At 42.0% G+C, this 22,326-nt stretch overlaps 1 protein-coding gene across 3 annotated transcripts; it reads right to left on the bottom strand.

Moving 5' to 3' along the window:
• Positions 1-105: 105 nt before the first annotated feature.
• On the bottom strand, positions 106-22,249 carry LOC131131864 (flotillin-2a). Of its 3 annotated transcripts, none has more exons than XM_058076839.1 (11): positions 22,061-22,249; positions 15,927-16,008; positions 12,474-12,564; positions 9,216-9,339; positions 6,581-6,699; positions 5,038-5,151; positions 4,846-4,965; positions 4,549-4,763; positions 4,272-4,455; positions 3,991-4,140; positions 106-2,341 (listed from the first exon to the last, which is right to left on the bottom strand). In XM_058076839.1, exons 1-11 carry the CDS (start codon positions 22,107-22,109, stop codon positions 2,300-2,302), a joined length of 1,290 nt encoding a protein of 429 aa, XP_057932822.1. In that variant the 5' UTR covers positions 22,110-22,249; the 3' UTR covers positions 106-2,299. The 3 variants fall into 3 exon arrangements, with proteins under 3 accessions (XP_057932822.1, XP_057932821.1, XP_057932823.1); XM_058076838.1 differs by lacking the exon at positions 12,474-12,564 and adding an exon at positions 11,911-12,001 and having other exon boundaries at positions 22,061-22,248; XM_058076840.1 differs by lacking the exon at positions 12,474-12,564 and having other exon boundaries at positions 22,061-22,108.
• Positions 22,250-22,326: the final 77 nt, after the last annotated feature.

Here is a 22,326-nt window from a genome sequence, read left to right as displayed (position 1 = left end):
ATTTGATATGATGTCATATGATGAATATGATGTCATATGATAAATATGATGTCATAGATGACAGCTATCTGCTTTCCAGAAGAACAGGACAGGCCATGGTATGTATATATATATATATATCTTTTATTAGAGGATGGCGAACAACACAGAATAACATGAACACGTGCTCAAAACGCCATGCTGCATGACTTCCTCCCAAAGGTCGGCGTCACTGGAGCGTCGCTACCAATCCGGGGCGTGGTAGAGACCTTTTCCCATGAGAGTTAAGGCGTAGGTCTAAGGTTTGGTCTTCATCCAACATGTCTACTGGAGTCACACGTACGGTATCATATCATCATATAGTATCGCTGCGTTAGACAAAGCTACTGTTGGCACAAAATACATCGGCCAAAACGATAATGACTACAAATAGCTGCGGCGAGAGGAAAAACAACGGCGAGACTGAGGCGGAAGTTCTGTGACCGTGTTCCCGTGTCGTCTTCCATGTTAGAAAAGTCATGAAGCTGGAGAAGTAAAAAAGGAAATACATGTACACGTTACACGCAACAGTTGAGTATGATTGAAACAGCACGGATCCATCACCTTTTTTGTGTGTTTTTTTTTGTTGACAAAAGGCACTGGGTACAAAAAAAATAAAAACATGTCCTCCAAGATATCTCCAAGATTTGTATTCCATGGATAGATTCCAGGGGTGTCACAAGACCGGGTCTACGAGAGCATTTCTACGTTACATTGCATTGCTCCTCATACGCTCTTCTGCACACTGTGTGCGTATGCTAGCAGCCCCGCCTCCACCCACCGAGAGAAAGACTATCAGGAGAAATCTCGTCCCGTTTTCATGATCTTGTGACATCCCGAGCAGGTTCAGCAATCGCACAAAGTGATGGAGGTCAGTTAGGTAGCGAGTCTAAAGCCAGTGAATGTTAGTCCGGTGCGATTCCCAAGCGCTGAGCTGTGGCACACAACAAAAAAAAATGATCCGATTCCATTGAACTGGTTGGAAAATGATTCTTTCTCCTACCGGACGGCTTCAGTTCTTCACGTATGTAACTTGACGCAACTCTCCGCTAATGGTTTTCCACTTCTGAGCAATTCTAAGCTATAAAAACGGCCACAAGGTGGCAGAAGTGCATTTGATAAGAGCTGAGCAGGGATGGGTGAAGGGAAAAATCACACGTGACAGGAAGGAGGAAGTGTAGCGTGTGGAAATAGGGTCATTATAACGCGTGCGCGCTGTAAATAGTTCATGGTGGTATATTAGTAAATCAATTGTTATTTTGGTGTAAAACAACCCCTTTTGGGCTGCACGGTGGTCGAGTGGTTAGCGCACAGACCTCACAGCTAGGAGACCCGAGTTCAATCCCACCCTCGGCCATCTCTGTGTGGAGTTTGCATGTTCTCCCCGTACATGCGTTTACTAAAGAACGTAAAAAGACGTGAGTGTAATCTTTCTTTTGGTATGTTCCACGTTTATATCGCCATAAAACACAGTCTGTGTTCCCAGAAAGATGGCACCCAAATGGTGTCCAATGGAGTTAAATGTAGACATGGTATGAAGGAGTTAGACTGAGTTAGACTGCTGCTTATACATGCTAATTGTTAGTTCCGAGTACAAATGCAACACAAGGGATAAAACACAGCCCCAGAGTGCTGCGTAAACATTCTAAAAAAATCATTTCCGAGAAAGAAGGCGTGGTGCGGCGAGTGAACGGCCCTGAGCGTCTGGCTTAGCATGCTACACGAGGTACTGCTCTACCCGGCGTGCCACCGTAAGACCACCCTCGCTAAACGTGGCTTTGCGTTACAACGTCTCCACGACCAAAGCACGAAGTGTGTGTTAGTAAAGGCAGATGTGACGGCGGGGAACCACATTTACACGGCTGAGGCCAAACCCCCGTCCTGAAAGGTTTTGGGCACTTGAGTGGCGATCGGACAGGCACAGCACAGAAGAGGACAGGCGAATAGGCTAACAAGCTAACAGTGATGGGAATAGTGGTTCTTGTATTAGTTCTTCAAGGTGAACAAATAACATCACACCTGGTCCAGCTTGGGAGAAGAGGCAAAAAGTCCGATTACAACATTAAAGGATGTCTTCCCTTTCTAAACACTTTAGAATTAAAAAAACCACAACACCAGTGGGTGAATAGAAGACCACTGCAGCATAAAATCCTGATTGACTACGGAGAAGACTCTTTTCTGTTCTTGGGGGGGTTTGGTATCTGTGGCAGTTGCATAAGTGGGTGAGAAGGTGTGGTCATGCTTGAGGCAGATACTGTTTACGTCGAAGGTTTGAGATTCATCAGACGGCCACTTGGCTGCTCATCTTCTGCAGCAGAGGAATCTGGAGGGAGAGGAAAGGGAAGTCGTCATTGGAAGACGCGGCAAGGAACGTACCGCAACGCTGTGGCAAGCCACGCTGCACGGGGAGCGGCACCGCCCCCTGCTGCATGGCAGGGACTACGTACGATTACTCCGTCTGTGTCGTTACTTTTCAAATCGCTTGCTGGACATTGGACTGAAATTGCTGACTCAACAGCCTATTTTATGTGACTTCTAAAGATATAAAAACAGCTAAAAGTAGATAGATAAGTATGCAGAGTGATTTCATGACAAAATATTGTGTTGCTGCTGGATGTTGAGTTATTTAAGTATTTTTTACACTTATTTGTTTTTATTATTTTGACAAACTTATTGAAGGCATTTTTTAAAAACTTTTTTGAAGTCATTTCGATTAATGTTTTATTGTACTTAAGACATTACTTTTTTGTGTTCCAAGTTATTTTTACACTTTTATTAATATTCATTTCTATTATTTTTACACTTTTATTAATATTCATTTCTATTATTTTTACACTTTTATTAATATTCATTTCTGTTATTTTTACACTTTTATTTATATTTATTTCTATTATTTTTACACTTTTGCTTATATTCATTTCTATTATTTTTACACTTTTATTTATATTCATTTCTATTATTTTTACACTTTTCAAATTATTTTCTTTAAGTTATTATTAATTTTTTTTAAATACTCAAGTCATGTTGAATACTTTTTAAAACTCTTGTTTAAGTCACTTTTATTTGTTCGTATTATTATTATTACTCTTTTATTTTTATTTATTTACACTTTTTTCACTCAAGTTTTGATGACTTTTGATGAATTTTTTGTACTTTTATTGAAGTCATTTTTATTTGTATTTTCATCCATCCATCCATTCTCTATGTTGCTTATCCTCACTGTGTTCACGAGTGGTTATTTTAAAAAACATTTTTGATTTTATTACTTTTTTTTTTTTTTACTAACATGTTTTTTTTTAGACATAATTCCATGTCCGAGGTGCACTGTCGAGGACTTTATGAAGTTTTGTCAAGGAAACCAGGAAGTCCAATCAAACATCCCGGCACCCAATAAAGCTGATGTTTCATTTTCCTTCAAACTTCCATTCGATATGATGTCATATGATGAATGTCATATGATGAATCTCATATGATGATCTTTTATTTATAGACATTTCATCTGTCACAAAAGCAAAAAATATTTGTGTCAAAATGAAAGTGGTAGTCGGGAACTGATATTTCCCTGAAACTTACCCATGTTCTACTGCTGTTTACTAAAGAACGGAATAAGATACAAAGAAAGTTTTTTTTCCCCAAAGAACGACTTTGACGTCAAAGCTGGCACCAAGTTTACATAACGCCTTCGAAACACTATTCCATGATAGCGACAAGGCTGCAACTTACTTTAATTCCCAACATTTTCCAGCAGGAAGAAGCTTTAACACACCTTTTTCCCCAGAAAATAAGCAGAATAGGAGAAATGGCGGTATTTCCACCTTATTTCCACCGAGATGACTTTAGCGGACGCAAGATGTATTCCACCCAGGTCGTCCATATGGAATGTTTCACCTCAAGCTGTGGATGGTCGCCACGTCACTGGCGGCGCCCGGCGTGTCCAGATAAGACGCTAAAAATAAGGCCGGCCACACGTACCTTGGTCAGATCCACTCCGGTGAGGGCATTGACAGAGACGGGGAGTTCAGCTAACAGACGGTTGACCTCTCCTGTAACGCGACTGCCGTCGCCACTCAGGATCACAATCTCGTTGGTCTTGGCCAAGGGTGCGGCCACCTTGCTGGCGATCTAGAGACACGCATGGAGGCTTACTTACCGAGAGACTTGCTAATAATGAGGAGAATACAGTGATAACAAGAATAATGGATAGAATTCCAGGGAGCAAATACCAGAACAGCGGAAGTGAAAATACCACTGACCTTGGGCAGGGCCTCCAGGACCAAAGCTGTCTTGGCGGCCTCGCCGTACTGCTGGTAAGCTTCAGCCTTCAGCCTCATTTTCTCAGCCTCCGCCTTGCCCACGGCTTCGATGGAGGCGGCCTCCGCTTCACCAATGAAGCGGATCTTATCTGCCTCGGCCTGGGCTGTCAGAACTTTCTTCATCCTGGCGGAGGGTGAGACCCAGTGACAAGCACGCATGAAAGGTCATCCTCATAACGGCCGACGAGGTTCTCCGAAAGGCAGAAGGACCACTCACTTCTGTCCTTCGGCCAGCTGCTCGATCTTGTAAGCTTCAGCCTCAGCGGGTCTTTTCACAGTGGCAATGAGCTCCTTGTCGGTGCGGTCGATCTCCTTCTCCTCGATCTTGATCTGCTTCTTCCTCTGGACCACTTCGATTTCGATTTCCTCCAGACGGATCTTCTGCTGCTCCTTGGCGGCTTGCAGCTCATAAGCCAGCTGAGCTTCTGCTTTCTGCGGAGAGAAATTGGCGTCTTCAGACGGGCTCTTTCTTATGGGAGGTACATCTGCAGGCCAGTCGTACGCTTCGAAATACCTTAGTGTTCACTTCCTGGTTGAAGGCTGCTCGCTGCATTTCCAGCTCTCGCTTGGAGTCGGCCATTTTTGTGTCCGCTAAGAACTTAACGTCCATCATTTCTTTCTTACACTCGGCCTCCTGTCGAAAAAAAAAATAATAATCTTGAACTTGCTATTTGTCCTGATTTTCCTGTCCGTGTGTTCGTCCTACCCTGATCCCGGCGTCTCTCTCGGCCTCGGCCACCCCGATGTCTGCGTCCCTCTGCACTGCAGCCGTCTGCGTTTTGCCCAGTGAGCTCAGGTACTCCACTTTGTCATACACGTCCTGTCAAATACAAATAACACTTCTGTCATACACTAACTCCAAATCCACCGCTTTGTTAAAACCTGTATTTAGTAGCTTGGAAACAGGTTTTCTAGACTCTTGTTCTGAAAATATTATCTTTAAATATATACATTTATGGGCGGCACGGCGGTCGAGTGGTTAGCGCGCAGACCTCACAGCGAGGAGACTAGGGTTCAATTCCACCCTCTCTGTGTGGAGTTTGCATGTTTTTGCATGTTCTCCCCACGTGTGGGTTTTCTCCGGGTACTCCGGTTTCCTCCCACATTCCAAAAACATGCTAGGTTAATTGGTGACTCCAAATTGTCCATAGGTATGAATGTGAGTGTGAATGGTTGTTTGTCTATATGTGCCCTGTGATTGGCTGGCGACCAGTCCAGGGTGTATCCCGCCTCTCGCCCAAAGACAGCTGGGAAAGGCTCCAGCACCCAGCGGACCCTCGTGAGGAAAAAGCGGCAGAAAATGAATGAATGAATATACATTTATAAGGTTACAGTATAAGGAATTCTGTATGGCGATGGTTTCCAAGGCAGGGCCCAGGGGCCATTGGCGGCTCACACAGTTTGTGTTTGGGCCCCCGGCTTATTCTATGGATACAATTCAACCACAGTCAAACTTCAGGTTTTGTATAATTGACTTTTTGTCAAAACAGTTCACCAAAGGTTTGCCTGTTTTTTTACACACACTCGTTTTTTGCGCAATATTGGCTCCAACAAGCTAGTACTTTAGCCTGCTACTCTATCATTCGGTAAAACCGAGAGCCCAAACAAAGCACCCTATTCACTGACTGTGGATTGTTTTGAGTGCAACTGCTAAATAACCTGCCATGGGGCCAAAGAAAGCTGCTGGTGGCAGCAATTTGATAAAGAATAAGAAACACTATTGAATTAAATCCACATCAACTATGCCTTCCATCATGCTGTCATTATTCTCAAGAAAATGTCTTATTATTTCTTATGGTTTTCCTGATGTTCTTTGGGAAAAAATGATTCCAGTAACTGAGCTAAAAAACATGCCAAACATTTAAAAATGACAGAAAATACAGCAAATATGTTGACATTAATAAACAATAAACATCATTTTAGAGCTTGATCTCCACACCCTTACATCTTAGCCCGTGTGGAAAAGTTTCGCTGCTTTTCCTCAATCAGTCATCATGTTTTTGTCTATGGACATGAAAGCTGAGCCCATCGCAGGAGGTCTTGCTACGTCCAGCAGCATCTCTTCCTCAGGTTCAGCATGGAGCGGTGCCACATGTTGTAAATCAATTCTCTGCGCCGCATTAAAGATGATCGACATTACCACCAGCGCCGCAATTTGCCTCGGCAGATCTTGGTCTCGTTAAATGACTGTGTAAACGCAAAAGTGGGCACGGCCAGGACGACTAAAGGGGGTTTTCCACGTTTCCCACCTTGATGGTGAAGCTGAGGATCTCAATTCCCATGCGGCCCACGTCAGGCGCTGCCACCTCTCGGACCAGCGAAGCAAACTTGTCCCTGTCTTGGTAGATCTGCTCCACAGTCAAGGTGCCTGGAAGGAAAATGGCAAGTATCTGATTCAGTGTCTATTGATGATTAGCATATTTTGAACAGAATCTATCATCTAACATCTATCTGGACCAATCACACGCAGCAGAGCCCAATTTGAGGCGGCTTTCTCAGGCAGCAAATGTTCCACATAGGAAGAAGAATTATTGTGTATCGTATTGAAAGAAAGATGAATGACAGGACAAGATTCTATTATATTTGCATGTATTAACGTATTTATTTGACATCAAGCAAAAAGAAGCCACCCATGTTTGAAAACACTAGCCTCTTCAACAGTAGCAGAAACCACGGTATTAAAACACCTCCAAAAACCTCCAAGAAGGTGTTGGTGAGCATTAGGTAACAGGTACATTCATGATAACATGTCATACACAGTCTTTTGCCCAATTATGGTCATTTTAAGCACTAGCGGAACTTCCTTCCTGGGTGTATTGATTTCAGTAGCATGACAACTAGCATTACCTTCATCCAAACTCAAAACAAAAAACACACCAGGCGTGGCGGCAGCTTCGTGTTACCTTCCCCTAGTGGCGAGGAGCTAGCCGGTGTGGTTGGTGTCGGTGTGGATGACAATGTTGATACCAATAATATGCTCAAGGACTTTTGTTGTGACTGTTTTTTAAGGCCATGGGGTTTAATTTTCCATGTCACGCCTCATTGCTCCATAGTAAAAGAATTGTTGATATCACGCACGTCTCCCTAATGGACCACACCTTAAAAATCACTGGAGTTTGGTGGTATGTCTAAAAAAAGAGTGACTATTGAGCCTTACTGGTTATTATATTGACACACAATAATATATTTGCGCGTGGGTTCGCCGTTGTATTTTTCCGCCGCATGATTTACAGGCAGGCATCCGCCGGGCAGCTTTGTGTTGCCGGAAGACCCTGCAACACACGCAGTCGCGGTACCCCTCCCACACTGCAACAGTGGCGAATCACAACAAGGGTAAGTTTTCAACTTTTAATTATCCTCTAACAGTTAAACTTAGTATAAATATTGCCACCTGCTTTGAAATAGGACACATGAAAGCCAAGTGCATGCAATATACGTGCTTGAATATATAGTTTAGTTTGTGAGTCGTGTTATTATGTGTGCGCGCTCTCTCCGAGCACACACACACACACACACAGAACGAATTGGAGCAGCCATGTCTGCTATTCGAGGTCTTCAGCGTGCACAACACCAACTTTAATGATGAGAGAAATGTTTTATATATCGTACTAAATTGTGCCAGTGTGACGAGGCGGGGTGCGTCTCACTGCATGACCGAACTACGACCGAAATGTTTTGGACATGGTTGAATATTTACTCCTTTTAAAGTTGATAATGCTGTTAAAAATGTGTGTTAAAGTTTAAAGTTGATAATGCTGTTTAAATGTGTGTTTAAGAAAGCTGAATCCTACTGTGTTCAGTGTTTACAGTTCAATAAATATTTGTTATCATTGTAATTTTTTCATGTAAATTGAGGCAGCAAAAGCAGTATCACCCACAAATATGGGCCCAAGCAAAATCGGGCATCGGGTAAGGGTGATGGGAAAAAAATCAGTATCGCCCCCCCCCCCAAAAAAAACGGATTAGCAATCGACCGATTCCTAATCCGTTTTTTTTCCTAATCCGGACCACACGCCTGCGTGATCGCTTCCGAACAGCCGCAGAGACCCAGTAATGTGGACGACCGCAGGTTTGTGCACCAACGGTTCACTGAGACTCCAGGAGCATGGTATACGACCATGCTGTGCACACACAGTACGTGTACTTTACAATGGGGCAGTGATGGGGCAATTGTGCTTTTAAAGTCCTTCAGTGTAATAACAATGTCACTTGGTTAATATTGTATTAATATTAATACATTATGTAAAAGGGAGCGTTGCTAACGCTTTTTCAGAAAGCTTTATAGCCAGGACAGGTGCTTCCCATTAGGTGCATTCCTAGCAGCCTCTTTCGAGCTGTTCGATCTTTACAATGAACAAAAGAAAGAAAGTCCTGTGTTCATGTTTCAAGATTAGGATTGTGAATGACGGGCAATTTTCCCCCTTTGAAAGCCGTGATGTTTGGAGTGTCCGTGAATGCTCGTGATGTTCCGAGGACATACATAAAATTATGGTGTTGCAATTTGAAAGTAACCATAGAGCGCCAGGCTCTGTGATGCTGCGGGGACGACACCGGGTGTTGTGCTCGTTAACTCATTAGCTGCCAAAGACGCAAACACAACAACACAACACAAATGCCTGAAGCAAAGAGGTAATGATAAAAAGGGATGTCTTTTGAAAAATGGCTGGGATTGAATGAGCTAAAAATGTGTACATAATTAAATGAACAACAGAACACATTATTTACTGTTGCTCTGACTTCCTGGTGAGCAAACACAACCCTTTCACGTTGGTACAAAACCTGTTTTTGCCTCCTACGCTGTTCTCAGCTGCTACCAGTATGTATCCACTCCCTTCCATCTGAGATGTAAACACAAGGACTGGTTACAAGCAAGCGGCTACCTACCGAGGATGGCGCGCAGGTGACCTTCGAGGGTTTGCAGGATGACGCTCTTGATCTCCATGACCGACTTCCCTAAAAACTGCTCGCAGGCGTAGCCCAGCAGTTCGTTTTCGGTCATCACCTTTACCTGGTGTCGGTGCGGACAAACATTGTCAGCTGAGCAGGAGCACACACGGGCCAACACATCATATAGCACTCAACCACATACGTTCTTATTCTTATACATACTAGCTTACTTAACACGTCAAGTGGTATCAAAAAGTGTTTGGATTTAAAAAGGACAAAGCCTGACTACAGAAACCTTTTCATGGGAGCAGCTGCTGGCCAATGTAGTCCCCTTGGCTCAAATATGGGTTTCAAAAAGATGAATTTGCACATGGGGAAGAATATACAGTAGATCTGTACTAATATAATTTCAAAGATAATTTCTGTACCATGCTAGTTACCCATGCATACAAAAAGAAAGTCAGGGAGATATCATTGACTGACATGAAAGAAATGAAAGAAGGATGGGGGTGATGCTGTACTCCACTGGGGCTGGAAAACGAGACAAGTGCGCTGGGTCCTTAGGCGAGCGGTCACACTCTTTTCTTGGCTTACATGCACTCATATGAGGGTAGGACACACAACGTAAAAAGGGTGGCGGCGGGGAAGGGGGGAGGGGGGTGCGTGTCATTCCATGTTTAGCCGTTTGAAAAATGAAAAAAAGGGCGCAAGCCGGACAAGCACACAGCAGGCTGTCCCGCCAGCGAAGACGTAAATAAACTCCTGTGTGGAAAAAGTGAGTCTTGCCCCCCCCCAACAACATATTTGACATCACACTTCCTCCTTCCCAAAACAATGCAAAACAGGGTAAAAAAATGTCGCGCCACCCACAAAAGCAACATCCTGCACTAACATGTACTCTGGCTTCCTAGAGGTGGAAGTGGGCGGGCTCAACGCCTCCAATACTTCAAGGCCACGCCAGCCTGTTGCCGTGAGAGATGTGGACCAATAGCACAGTGACATGGTAAAAGTAAGAGTGTTAAGAGAGGGAGGGCTTCTTCCAAACAGTGGGCTCATTGTCAACATGCATGGAGGACACACACACACACACACACACACAAAGGAAACATTGGCGCAAACACACAGGACTGATAATGAGGAAACTCTTTTCATTCTCTCTCATTCCCGGCATGCGGGTGAAAAAGCGATTAACGGCCAAATCGACGGGTGGAATCCTGAATGCAGCACATCGTGTGCTCATTTCTGTGTTCAGTGAAAAGCTAAATGCTAAAAATATGTTGACTTAAATGCTAAAAATATGTTGACTAATTTGGATCTTAATGAAGAACACGCTTTCTCTGAGCTCCAGATGGATAAAACTCATACAAGTCTAGTTCAAATAAATCAAAAACAGCTGAATCATTTTAAAATGGGCAGACTTTGGTTATGGTACAAATGCAGAATATATTGGCTACGCCAGTGGGTCTCAACCATTGGGTCGTCCCAAAAATAATAACACCAAACATTCTGAAGAGGATTTTTTTCAATGTGCGGAGTGTCCATGAATACTCCTACAGGAGGCGGCAATTCTCTGCTGTTCTATTTGAAACCTGCAGTTATAAAAAGACCAACAGCGTTTGCCTCTTGTTGAGTGTTAGGTGTTTTCCTGTAACCAAGATACTAACTGTTTAAGTGACATGTCAATCTAACGCGTCTATTTAATGGTCATAATTGTTTGACATCAGCATATAGAATTGCCAATGCTAATCACAAGTGCATATGGTCTATGCTATTGGTGAGCATCCGCATGGAACCAGCATATTTCTTTAAATCATAGCTGTCCCGGGGGTCATTTTTTTATTGGCTCGTGGCATTCTCAAAAATTAAAACATAAAGCAAAATGAAGAAAGGTTACCAGAATAATGTCAGAATATTATAAAGAAAACAACTTTACTTTAGTAGCAGAAAATAATATATTTAGTATATTTAAAATAGACCTAAATTCTAAAAGACATTTTTGGCTAAAATGATTAAGTACATATATTATTAATATTATTAAGTATTAATAAAGTACTAATAAAGTACTAATAAAGTATTATTAAAGTATTATTATTATAAATATTATAGAACAAAGTCACAATTACAAGAAAATAAAATGGTTGGAAAATAAAAAATATACAAACAGCAACATTGGAAAAAAAATCTGTAATTTTATGAGTAAAAAGAAAAAAGTCAAAATATTACGGGGATAAAGTCATAATATTACCAGATTACCAGACCCTTTAGGGGAAAAAACTTGCAAAAAACTGTGAAAAAAGAGCAAAGATCGAAGTTTTTACACTTTATAAACCAAAAGAGTTAATTAGCTAATTGATTAATTGTTGCAGCTCTACTTGAAAGTAAAGCCAAACCAAATGAGAACCACACCGTCTCATAAATCGGCAAACATGAAAATGAGAACCCGAGAACAAAGAGTGCACGTCCTGCGTGCAAGGGCGAGAGCAAAAAAACCAAAGCACATGCAGACCCAACATCTGGGAGGCGAGCTAGACAAATGCAGGTGTGTAATGCAACTTGAGCCCTATGTAAGAAAGCCCCTCTAACGTGATTATGGGGTGATGCCAGACCAAAGGGAAGTTACGGGGATGCGTGGGAACAGGGGAGGAGTCTGAACCGGCATTCCCAAAAAAAAACAGCAAGTGTGGTGATTTACCTGAGCCACCCCAGTGACCGTAATAGCTACACCCTCCGCTGTCTCTACATCCTCACACTTGGGCTGCAGGGTCATAATCTCAAGCGTTATCCTGTGAAGAATGTGGAAAAAATATAAAATAAAAATAGGCATGTTCCGAGGGGAAGCAAATGAAGGGAGGGGCCAGAACACAAGGAAAAAAACAGGACAAAGTGAAACCATTCACCCAAGGACTCCAGAGCACTAACAATGGAGTTGAAGGAGATCCCTGAAACAGACCTTTCTTTACATTGGCTTCATCTCAATTTGCGTCTGCTTGAAGCTATTCTGACTGATCATCGGTTGGCATATTTTTCTCAGAGTGAAGCGAGGTTAGTGACAGCTGATTGCCCCCGATTGACCACCCAAGGAAGAGAGAAGCCGTGAGGATGACAACACACACACACACACAAGCACACATATAACAGAGTATAGCTTATTAGGCCAGCCGCTTCTCTTGTGTCTTCTTTTGGTCTTGATCGCCAGCCAGTCATTTTTTTGGTTGTTTTTGGGGAGGGAGGGGAGGTGTCTCGAAAATACATTACCTGGGCCACCCCAGTCACATCCAGGGGAACACCCTCCGAGGTTTCGATATTCTCACAGCGACAGAGGATGGTCATAACCTCCAGAGACATTCTATGCAGACAGGAAGGAAGGCCGGAATAGCAGAGGCAAAACAGTAAGTTGGACAAGCTGTTAGGAATGTCAGTAACCAAGCTCAGAAGAAAGAAGTCAGATGGTGGAGGTAATGGGTACAACCGGGGTGGAACCCCGGGTGGACCTGCTTTGGCCACAGACCGCACGCAACATCCATTATTAATACTGTAGGACGTCTCTCTCTTTTGTTCTTTTTGGCTGACTTTGTTGCCCTGACGTCTCCCAAGCGCGACTCTTCTGATGGCAGTGCGTGGTAAAAAAACAGGAAAGCCAGTGAAAAGTGAAATTAGACATTTTCAGAAGCTCTGAAAGGGGTGAGACGTTGGCCGCGTACCCGGTCCGAGCCGCTCAAATGCTACAACCACCATCAAGGATCAAGATGGTATCCTTGAACATGCCAAAGGATCTCCTAAGAAACGATTAACTAAGCAGGGTAGTGGTCTTGTTGTTTAGACTCCATCCTCCCGATAAGACTCTCTCTCCTTTCTTTGCAAGGCCCCTTTTCTCTTTTATATTACTCCATTATATGTCACTTCATGTGTTCTGTGTAATTTACACTACAGCTCAATTTAGATCAGGGGGGTCCAAACTTTAAAACGTCAAAGTTATGCAAGCACCACTTTTGGCACATTTTGTAGAGCAATATGCTAAAAGACTATTATTACAAAGAAATGCTGTCTTTGAAAGAAGCCAAATGTCTTCTTACATAATCCTCACAAATTTTCTATTTGTAATATTATGACTTTATTGCCAAAACGTTTGGACTTTTTTCCCCCAACCAAATATTCCTAAAAATTACAACTTTATTTTGTTTTGTTTGTCTTGATTCTGCAGTTTAAAAAAATAACATATTAATATTATTCATTATATTATGTTTAATATTTCAACTAGTGAAAGTGGTATGTCCCTGATGTAATTCTCGTAAAAAAAAAAATTTACTATATAAAAAGTTGTAAAATTACAACTTTATCTTTTAAAATTACAACATTTTCCTCGTAATATTTTCACTTTATTCTTGTAAAATTACTGCTGATTTTTAAATTTTTGCTGTTGTATTTGTTTTTTAGTTTTCTTAAATTAAATGATATTTTTAGATGGCGCCACTAGCCTATACAAAAAAAAAAAAACATCTGTGGGCCACAAATGACCCCCGAGCCGCATTCTGAACACCTCTGGCCTGGATGACTGTCATAGAAAGGACATTTAACGTACGTACGCCAAGGACCTCCTGTAGTCGGCTAAAAGTGGGACAATGGATCAAAGTATCTGTTTGCATTAAACGAGATTGTCCTCTGACAACCAAACAGAAAAAACATCTTTGACGTCAGAAGTAGTAAAAATGGTTTCTTTCCATCAGGAGTGCGGCCTCCGTCTATATTAATGGCCCACAGTATGATGTACAAATAAAAAAAAACAGCAAAAATGCAACAAAAAAGAGCAAAATGTTAAAATGTTGACACTAATAATAACACAAACCTTTAGCTTTAAATATACATTAGTGTTGGTATTTTTTAGCCTTTTTACCAAGTGTTGGGTTTTTTTTCTTCAGAAGCGTACTGCAGCAAGAGGAGACTCTCTAGTACATGGCTGCAGCACAACCCACCCCCCCACCCCCACCAGGAGAGCCGGATCAATGAGTCATGGGCCTGGACATTAACATGATTGCTGCATCACATGCGGGAAGACACCCCGCCCTCCCCTGCCCAGCGACGGGGCTTTTAGCACAAGTGCTCCCGTTGAATCCTCCAAGAAGGAAGACCCAAATGTGGACTGAGCGGGCGAGTGAGGATTAATGGAAAAGCAAGCGTGGGTCTGCGGGCCTGGTGAATATATAACCTCGTCCGTGCATCAGCCTCACTTTGTTGCTGCGGTCCACCATTATGTCTCCAAGCAACACTGACGCGTGGTTGTTAATTGGAAATGAGCAACCTGAAGCGGGCAAAGTAGAACTGACATCAACAACACACGCACACACACATACACACACACAGAAGCAGGTTAAGTATAAACAAAGCACATGCACATCAGTACAGGTTAGTCCAAGTCAGCTAACAGTGACATTAAGTAGAAGTTTTTTTTTCTTTCTGCTCTACACTTAAAAGCTGCAAAAGCTCTCATTTTCACCTTTGCTTTACTTGGACCCAAATCCAAACCCAAAAAAGGCGCTTTCATGTCATGTGATTTGGGTTGATGAAAGGGCTTACCATAAGGTACAAACGTGTTTACCTTCCCAGAGTGATGACTGTGGCTGGTCAAAAGCATCTGACAATGGTGAGCAGCAATGTTTACACTTTTCAACAAACACGTGTTTGAATAAATAGCCCACTGAGCCACAATAGAATGTTTATCCTTCACAAAGACAAGAAAGAGAACGCCCCATTCTTCCAAATGATAATGCTGTGCAAACCTTATTTATTTCCATGATTATGACATGAGAAACCAGACTAAACCGGTAACCCATCAACTTGTCAATTCAGATGACAATGGCCATTAATATAATAAAAGACATGTTTTCAGACAGTTACATGGACAAGCAGATTTGGGGACCTACAAAGCTCATTTTGGCCCTTTCTATTGAGTTGTGGACTCCTATAGAGCAGCTACACTCCATAACCAGTACAGAAAGCTTTCTAGAGCTTCCAGAATCTGTACCTAACAGTCTGTTTTCATTTATTACAACATTGTAACATTAATAGTTCGGAAAAGTGGAAAATGAATAATAGGTCCTCTTTAACACCTTGGGCTCTAATTGCGTAGACCAGGCACCAACGGGGTGTGGCCACAACACTTTGCATTTTTCGTGAGCAGTGCAGTCCGGCGCAGCGCCGCGCACCCACGCTTCCATACCTCCCAACAGCGCCAGAGGGAGGAGAGCGATGAGTGGATCTGTCTTGTGCTTTTTCTGCTGGAGTTTTCACTTCTGAAATTTTGATTTTGGAGGGAAGGAGGGGCAAGCCATTAATTTAGGGTGGGGTCCCAGTGTGGAACCAGCCCCGGTTGGCATCATACTTTCAGCTGCCGTCAGGATGCGTGACTTCTTTGATCTGACATCAGATGTGAGATGTCAGATGTGATGTGAATTAATACAAAAACGTACATGCTGGTTCAATAATGGCTACTGGTTGCATTCAAATCTGCCTGACACTCTGGAAAAACCTGCCTGTGAGTTTTACACCATATTACCACTGCGTGGGCTGCGCCACACTACACCACCCGGTGCCACCTTGTGCTGCGCCACGAAATCAGAGCCCCTTCAGTTTATTACATGACCCTGCTGAAAAAGTGTTCCCCTTTGTGTGTGTGTGTGTGTGTGTGTGGAATGACATGCAGCCATAGCTTACCTCTGGATGTCAGAAATGAGCCACCAGGCCCAAGCCCAGCCTCCCACAACGTACGTCTTCTGATCTGAGCCACAGCAGCCACCTTAGAAGCAACACAAACGACAAGATTTATCATGTTAACATGTTTTTCGGTGTACGGCAGTGTTGCCTCGGTTTGCACGCATTCTCCCGTTAAGCACGTGTCTTTGCATGTTGCTAATACACTACTAGAGCTCTAGGATTTCCATGTTAATAAAATCAACAGAATAGTGGAATTGGCCACTAAAAACAGAATTTACTAACTAAAACACAGAATCCTGCAGAAATGGACTTGGGTGGCATCTCATCAACACTAACCCGCCCCCTCCCAAACTAAACATATCGAAATGGCAATCTGTAACACCAGCAAAGGTTGGTGACAACACTCCTCTTCCAGAGCGTGAATGGAAACTAGCTGGGTTAGCGTAGTTTAGCAGAGCATGCTAGTGCGGCTGTGTGTGTGCACTCGGGCTGCATGAGCTTTTTAATGCAAACAACGGCGTTAAAAATGATCTTGCTGCCACATGGGTGTCTTTGGGAACAGTCAAGTCTTCATGGATGGAGAACTATAATTGCAGAAGTAAAAACGTATTTTGAGTTAACATATTTGACTTCCTGTAGCAATGGATTGAATTGACATCATTTCCTATGGGAAAGGTTGATTCGGTTAGCGTCCATTTCAGTTGCAGTTAGACCTTCTGGAAGAAATGAGTAACCAACGCTCTGTTGACTGAAATGACCAACAGCTGTTTACTGATTTGAAGCATGCCGGTCTCAGTTATTAAACTCTGATCTGGCAACATTTGCTCAGGTGATGTGACACTGGTCTTGTGACTTTCATCTTTTTAGTCACGCCGTAAAAAGCACATCCACTTCTTCTTCTCTATGATGAAATAATTGACTTTCAGAACGCAACATCATATTTCAAAGCAGTTCTTCCCGATCCAAAACAACACAGCGCGGTAGTAACGACAGCCAGTGTGTGTTGAGCAACAAAACACGGACCTCGGAGTCTGGTTCCTTTCCAATGGTTGTAGCGCCGCATTCCCAGCTGTCACGTTAACCGACAGAAAAAGGGCTGGCGGTGGGGCCTCAGCTATATTTACTAGCGAACACACACAATATGCTAATAACACATCCTCCATCCACAGTGTTGATACCATTTACTGTATCGCTTGGAGCAAAGTGACATTTGAATATTTTCCACCTGTTTTCCTGCAATTGTGCATATGTTTTCTTTTGATTCTTCTGTTTTCGTATTTGATACTTGTATCTAACAGAGCTACTGCAGTCAAAAAAAAACGACGGCCACAAATACAGTATGTAGTAGTGATTCTTTTCAAGTTGGGACACTATGGACGGATTCTGGCCATAGAAACCTGTAATCATCTTTATTATGTGTGGGAGGGCGGTTTATTTATAAGAACGCACACAGAACGATGAACAGCTCTGTATTTGTCTCCTTCCTCCTATGATGAGGTGTTCAAGCGCACTGCGTATTTCTGTGTTCTGTCTGAGGAGTCAGTGTGTTTTTGCAAAACTGCACTTATTCTCTGTAAAATGTGTTTTGTGTTCATATGTTTGGAATGGGGGCTACATGGCGGTTCAGTGGTTAGCGCGCAGACCTCACAGCTGGGAGACCCAAGTTCAATCCCACCCTCAGCCATCTCCCCATGTTCTCCCCGTGCATGCGTGGGTTTTCTCCAGGTACTCCGGTTTTCTCCCACATTCCAAAAACATGCTAGGTTAATTGACGATTCCAAATTGTCCATAGGTATGAATGTGAGTGAGAATGGTTGTTTGTCTATATGTGCCCTGTGATTGGCTGGCCACCAGTCCAGGGTGTACCCCGCCTCTCGCCCGAAGACAGCTGGGATAGGCTCCAGCACCCCCGCGACCCTTGTGAGGATAAGCGGTAGAAAATGAATGAATGTTTGGAATGGATTAATTGGATTTAAATTATTTCTTATGGGAACATTTTTTACTGAAACTGATTCATGATGAAAACCGAGGGCCGTAATTCATAACACTCAACATGAAAATGAACTCATTTTGCTAGCTTCAATATATTGCCATGACCATGAGTGTCTGTTCTCCTGGTCAAGCAGGCTGGAAGAGAGTTCACTCTGTGCATTGGTTTCAGCACCTTGGCCCGTGAACACAGTGACCGTATGAAATAACACCACTATAGTTGCAACACAGCCACTTTTATGCTGACCACAATTTTTTTCTTCGAAGCCAAAAACTCACCACATAAAGCATGTGGGTGCCAAATGCTTTATGCTGAAAATCAACCAACTCCTGGCAATGCCAACCAGAGTGAGGACCATTAGAGATGCACTGGACTGCACACTATCAATGCTACAGTCTTTTTAACCACTGGCATAACTGACATTCCTGATGGCATTCCACCAACGGGAGTGGGGGTTGCTTAAGTAAATGAATACCAACCTACATACATTTGTTTTTAATTTAGTACGTTTTGTCATCAGCTTTGGCAATTGCCTTTGTTGAGCATACAAATAAAGCTGATATATAATAACGATATATATACATGGAGCTTGGTGATTTTCCTAGCATTCCAAAAAAGGACATTCCAAAGTCGATGAGTAAATTTCCACACAGCGGAGCCGGGCGAGCTCGGTCTCACGACTCACAGCTCGTGCCCACTCAGCTCTGTTCCTCTGTGCGGTTAGCACCGTCTTCACCAAAAAGCCCAAAGCAATGTGACCTCTCTCCAGTGTGATTTTGGTGTGAGGAAAACGGTTCAACTGTTTCGGTGGTGAAATTTGTGTTTTTCTTTTTACAGAGCTCAGACCACAGCCAAATCCCAAGTATAAACATGTGTGCAAACACATTTTTCAACCAAAAGCACGGATCAGACATTCTCAAAGGTTCACTGTGCAATTAAGCGGATTTAGCGGACATTGTGATTTAGCATCGGGCTTTTTACAAGCAGCAAGCTTCTTGAGGCCTCTCAATACAGCCCCCGTTGCCGAGAAGTGGCATTTTAGTCAGCGCCGTTCAATGTCTTAGTAATATTGTGCAATACAGATTCCTTCAAAAAGTCAACTGCTGTCTGTCGTAGTGGAATCCAACTATGCAGTTGGCCCTTAAGTTACACACCGTGGTACTGTATGTCACAGTAGCGCCTTTTTTCATAGCCAGGGTTCAAACCAGCTGATTAAAACAAGGGTGTCCAAAGTGCAACCCGGGGGCCATTTGTGGCCCACGGCTGATTTTTATTGGCCCACCGCACATTCTAAAAATTTAATTTAACAAGAAAACTAAAAACAACAAGAAAAATGAAAAATTAACAATATTTTTTAACAAGAATAATGTCAAAATATTGATATAAAAAGTGGAAAAACTTGTAATTTTATGAGAATAACATTGTATTATTATGAGGAAAATATAATTTTGGCCGTATTAAAGAAAAAAATGTTTTAAGTTTTATTATTATAAGACACAAACAAAACAAAAGTTGTCATTTTGGAAAATTCTATTACAGAAAAATGTTCAAATGTGACGAGAATAAAGTCAAAATATTACGAGAATAAGGTTTGAATTACCAGAAGAAAATTGTCAATTTGAAAGAGTTGGAAAATTTGGAAAAAACAACAGCAGAAATGAAAAAAGAGGCCTACTTTCATGAGAATAAAGACAAAACATGAAGAGAAAAAAGTTGAATTATAAGAATTATACAAGAATAATTTTATTTATTTATTACAAGAAAAAATAATGTCATATTAGTAGCTTAGTGTTGAACTATTACTTTTTTTTTTACAAAAGTTTTATAATATTATGAAAAACAGACAAAATTAATTTGTAATTTTTGGAAAATTCAGTTGGGGGAAAATTTTCAATATTATTGGAATAATGTTATGGTACAACAACAAAAAAATTCAAAGATTATTTGAGATGGAAGTTGAAGTATTTGAAAATACAAAATATAACTGCTTGTTACCATAATTAAGGTTGTTCTGGTGTTAGGTTTGACAAGGTCGATCCTGGACCAGTAGGGGGCAGTATGCATTGTAACGTTGCTTCTTAACACGCACCAGAGAATAAGAAAATGCTGCAGGAGGGTGACTATATTCATTTAGCGAACATTCACACGCCCCCAGTGTTCTCTTTCAAAACAGTAACTTTTTCTAGTCTTATTGGAGTCTCGCTCCTCTCAACGAGCAGCGGGTGCTGCCGTGGGCCACTCCCCCATCGAAAATCACAGACGAGAGGCGTGTTTGTTCTTAAAAAAGAAGCAAAGGGAGATTTGTTTTGCTTTTCAGATTTTTCTGCTCACATTTTGTCTCGCCCGCAGCATCCATTAAGTTCACGTGCGCATGTGTCATGGTATGTTATACAAATCAGATGATGACGCCCCGCCCACCGCACAAAAAAGCCATCACAAATACATTGTGCACATGGCTACATAAACAAGAAGGTGCATCCAACATCACATCCAACCCACTTGAGGTCATACAAGTTGGAATGTGAACCTTCCTCTTGGGTTAGGGTCGGCACCGACTCGTTTTACATTTTAATGCATAAAAAGAATCACATAACATTTGTTTATTGCATTAAGGCTTTTTGACTTTGTCTGGAAACTATTTCAACAAGATAAATCCAAAAAAATATTTTTTACTACATTTTAAAATGGTCAGGTTGAAATTATGACCACTGTATTGTGAGGGTCGGTTTCGACCTTGTTATAAGAATATATCTATAAAGCAATATTTTGAGCCACAACTGAAATCATAAGTGTACAATTAGCCAACACAATGACAACACGCTCCTCTTCTCATTATGTAAGTTTCAGGGGATTCTCATTTTGACCGCTTTTCCAGTACACCAGCAGAAAAACAATGTCCAGACATTCCCTACAGTGAAGCAAGATCTGGACCTGTTCTGCTTTTTTATTTCAGCTTATACCAAAGTTATGTTACTGAAAACAATAACTTTTTCAAACCTTTTCTTGACATTAATATATATGGGTCAAAATTGACCCGAACACCATAATGTTTCTATAGTGATTAATACTAAAATGAGAAAATAAATAAAACTAATTGATTTTATGTTCTGTAGCCCTCAGTAATAGCCAGGTAATAAAAGAACCTTCAATTTATGAATATGATTCTTTTGAGGTTCATTTGACCATTTTTGGAAATTGAAATGGAGGGGTATAGTGACAAAAAAAGGCCTACATGCCCACACCAAAAGTATTAAAACCAACATTTTCAAATTTGATGGTAACTTATTGTTTTTAGTGTATTTTATAGCTGATTTAATACATGGGTCAAAACCGACCCGTTAACCTAAGAGATGATACCAGAAAGCGGAAGGTTAAAGGTACCACAAAACAAGAAGGGGTCTGCAATAATAATAATAATAATAATAATAATAATAATGTTTACACACACTAAAAAAATCCATGACACAAACAGCTCATACAAATGCCCTAATAGCCAAAAGTGTATTATTTCCATTGATTAGTGTTTGACCTGAGATGGCATGCACTGTGTCAATAACAAGCACAGCCTTAAAACACTGGCAGAATACACACTGCCTTGTTTGTCGTCCTTGTAATACAACATCAGCTGATAGTCACCGATTCTATCTTGTTGCACTGGCAACCAGACCAGAACCAGGAGGTCTTTAAGGGCCTCCTCTCCCGTGTAATCCAATTTATTCAGCTGTATTGCCTCTGCAACGAGGAGCCACCATGTTGAGCCACAAATAAAAGCACAACTGCTACAATTTACAACCTACACATAACCTAACAAACACAAACACACCCTGTTTGATATGACTTTTAGGTGTTTATATTAGAGTGGGCTATAGAGGACCAAAGCAAATACATAATACTTATATATCATACTTAAAAGTAACTGTGACAGGAGCTTGTATTTAACGCCTGCTTGTTGAAAGCGGCAACGTATATGTGTTAAGTGTGTTAGTGAAGTGTTTTTTTAAAGATAGAAAGACGAATCCATCGAGCGAAAGCAAGGAGAACGCCCCCCAAGGCCCGCCTCTTAAATCCCTTCATGGCGCCCAGTGAAGCAGGCGGAGGCCTCGGGGCTTCGGAAGAAACCAACCCACGAGTTCTGTGTCGTTACCTGAAACCACGAGGGCCTCGTTTGGTCCAACGGTGTGGCAGTTTCCCATTTTAAAAGGAAGTTTAAAAGATATGCGAGCAAAACAAAAGACGCTAATGTGTTTTCCCCTTTCCCCACCAGCGACTCGCTATTATTTCTTCACAACATCCGCGTAGCAACTCCCTCCCAGTCACACCCGTATCGATTTTCTCCTCCATGCAGGAAGGCCACCCCACTTCCGCTTGATGCTTTCAAAATAAGACCTTATTTCGTACAGCGGTTTGCTT

The sequence above is a fragment of the Doryrhamphus excisus genome, chromosome 7 (assembly GCF_030265055.1).
Source record: "Doryrhamphus excisus isolate RoL2022-K1 chromosome 7, RoL_Dexc_1.0, whole genome shotgun sequence".
Taxonomy (NCBI): Eukaryota; Metazoa; Chordata; class Actinopteri; order Syngnathiformes; family Syngnathidae; genus Doryrhamphus; species Doryrhamphus excisus.
This window is presented reverse-complemented; position numbering and strand designations above follow the sequence as displayed.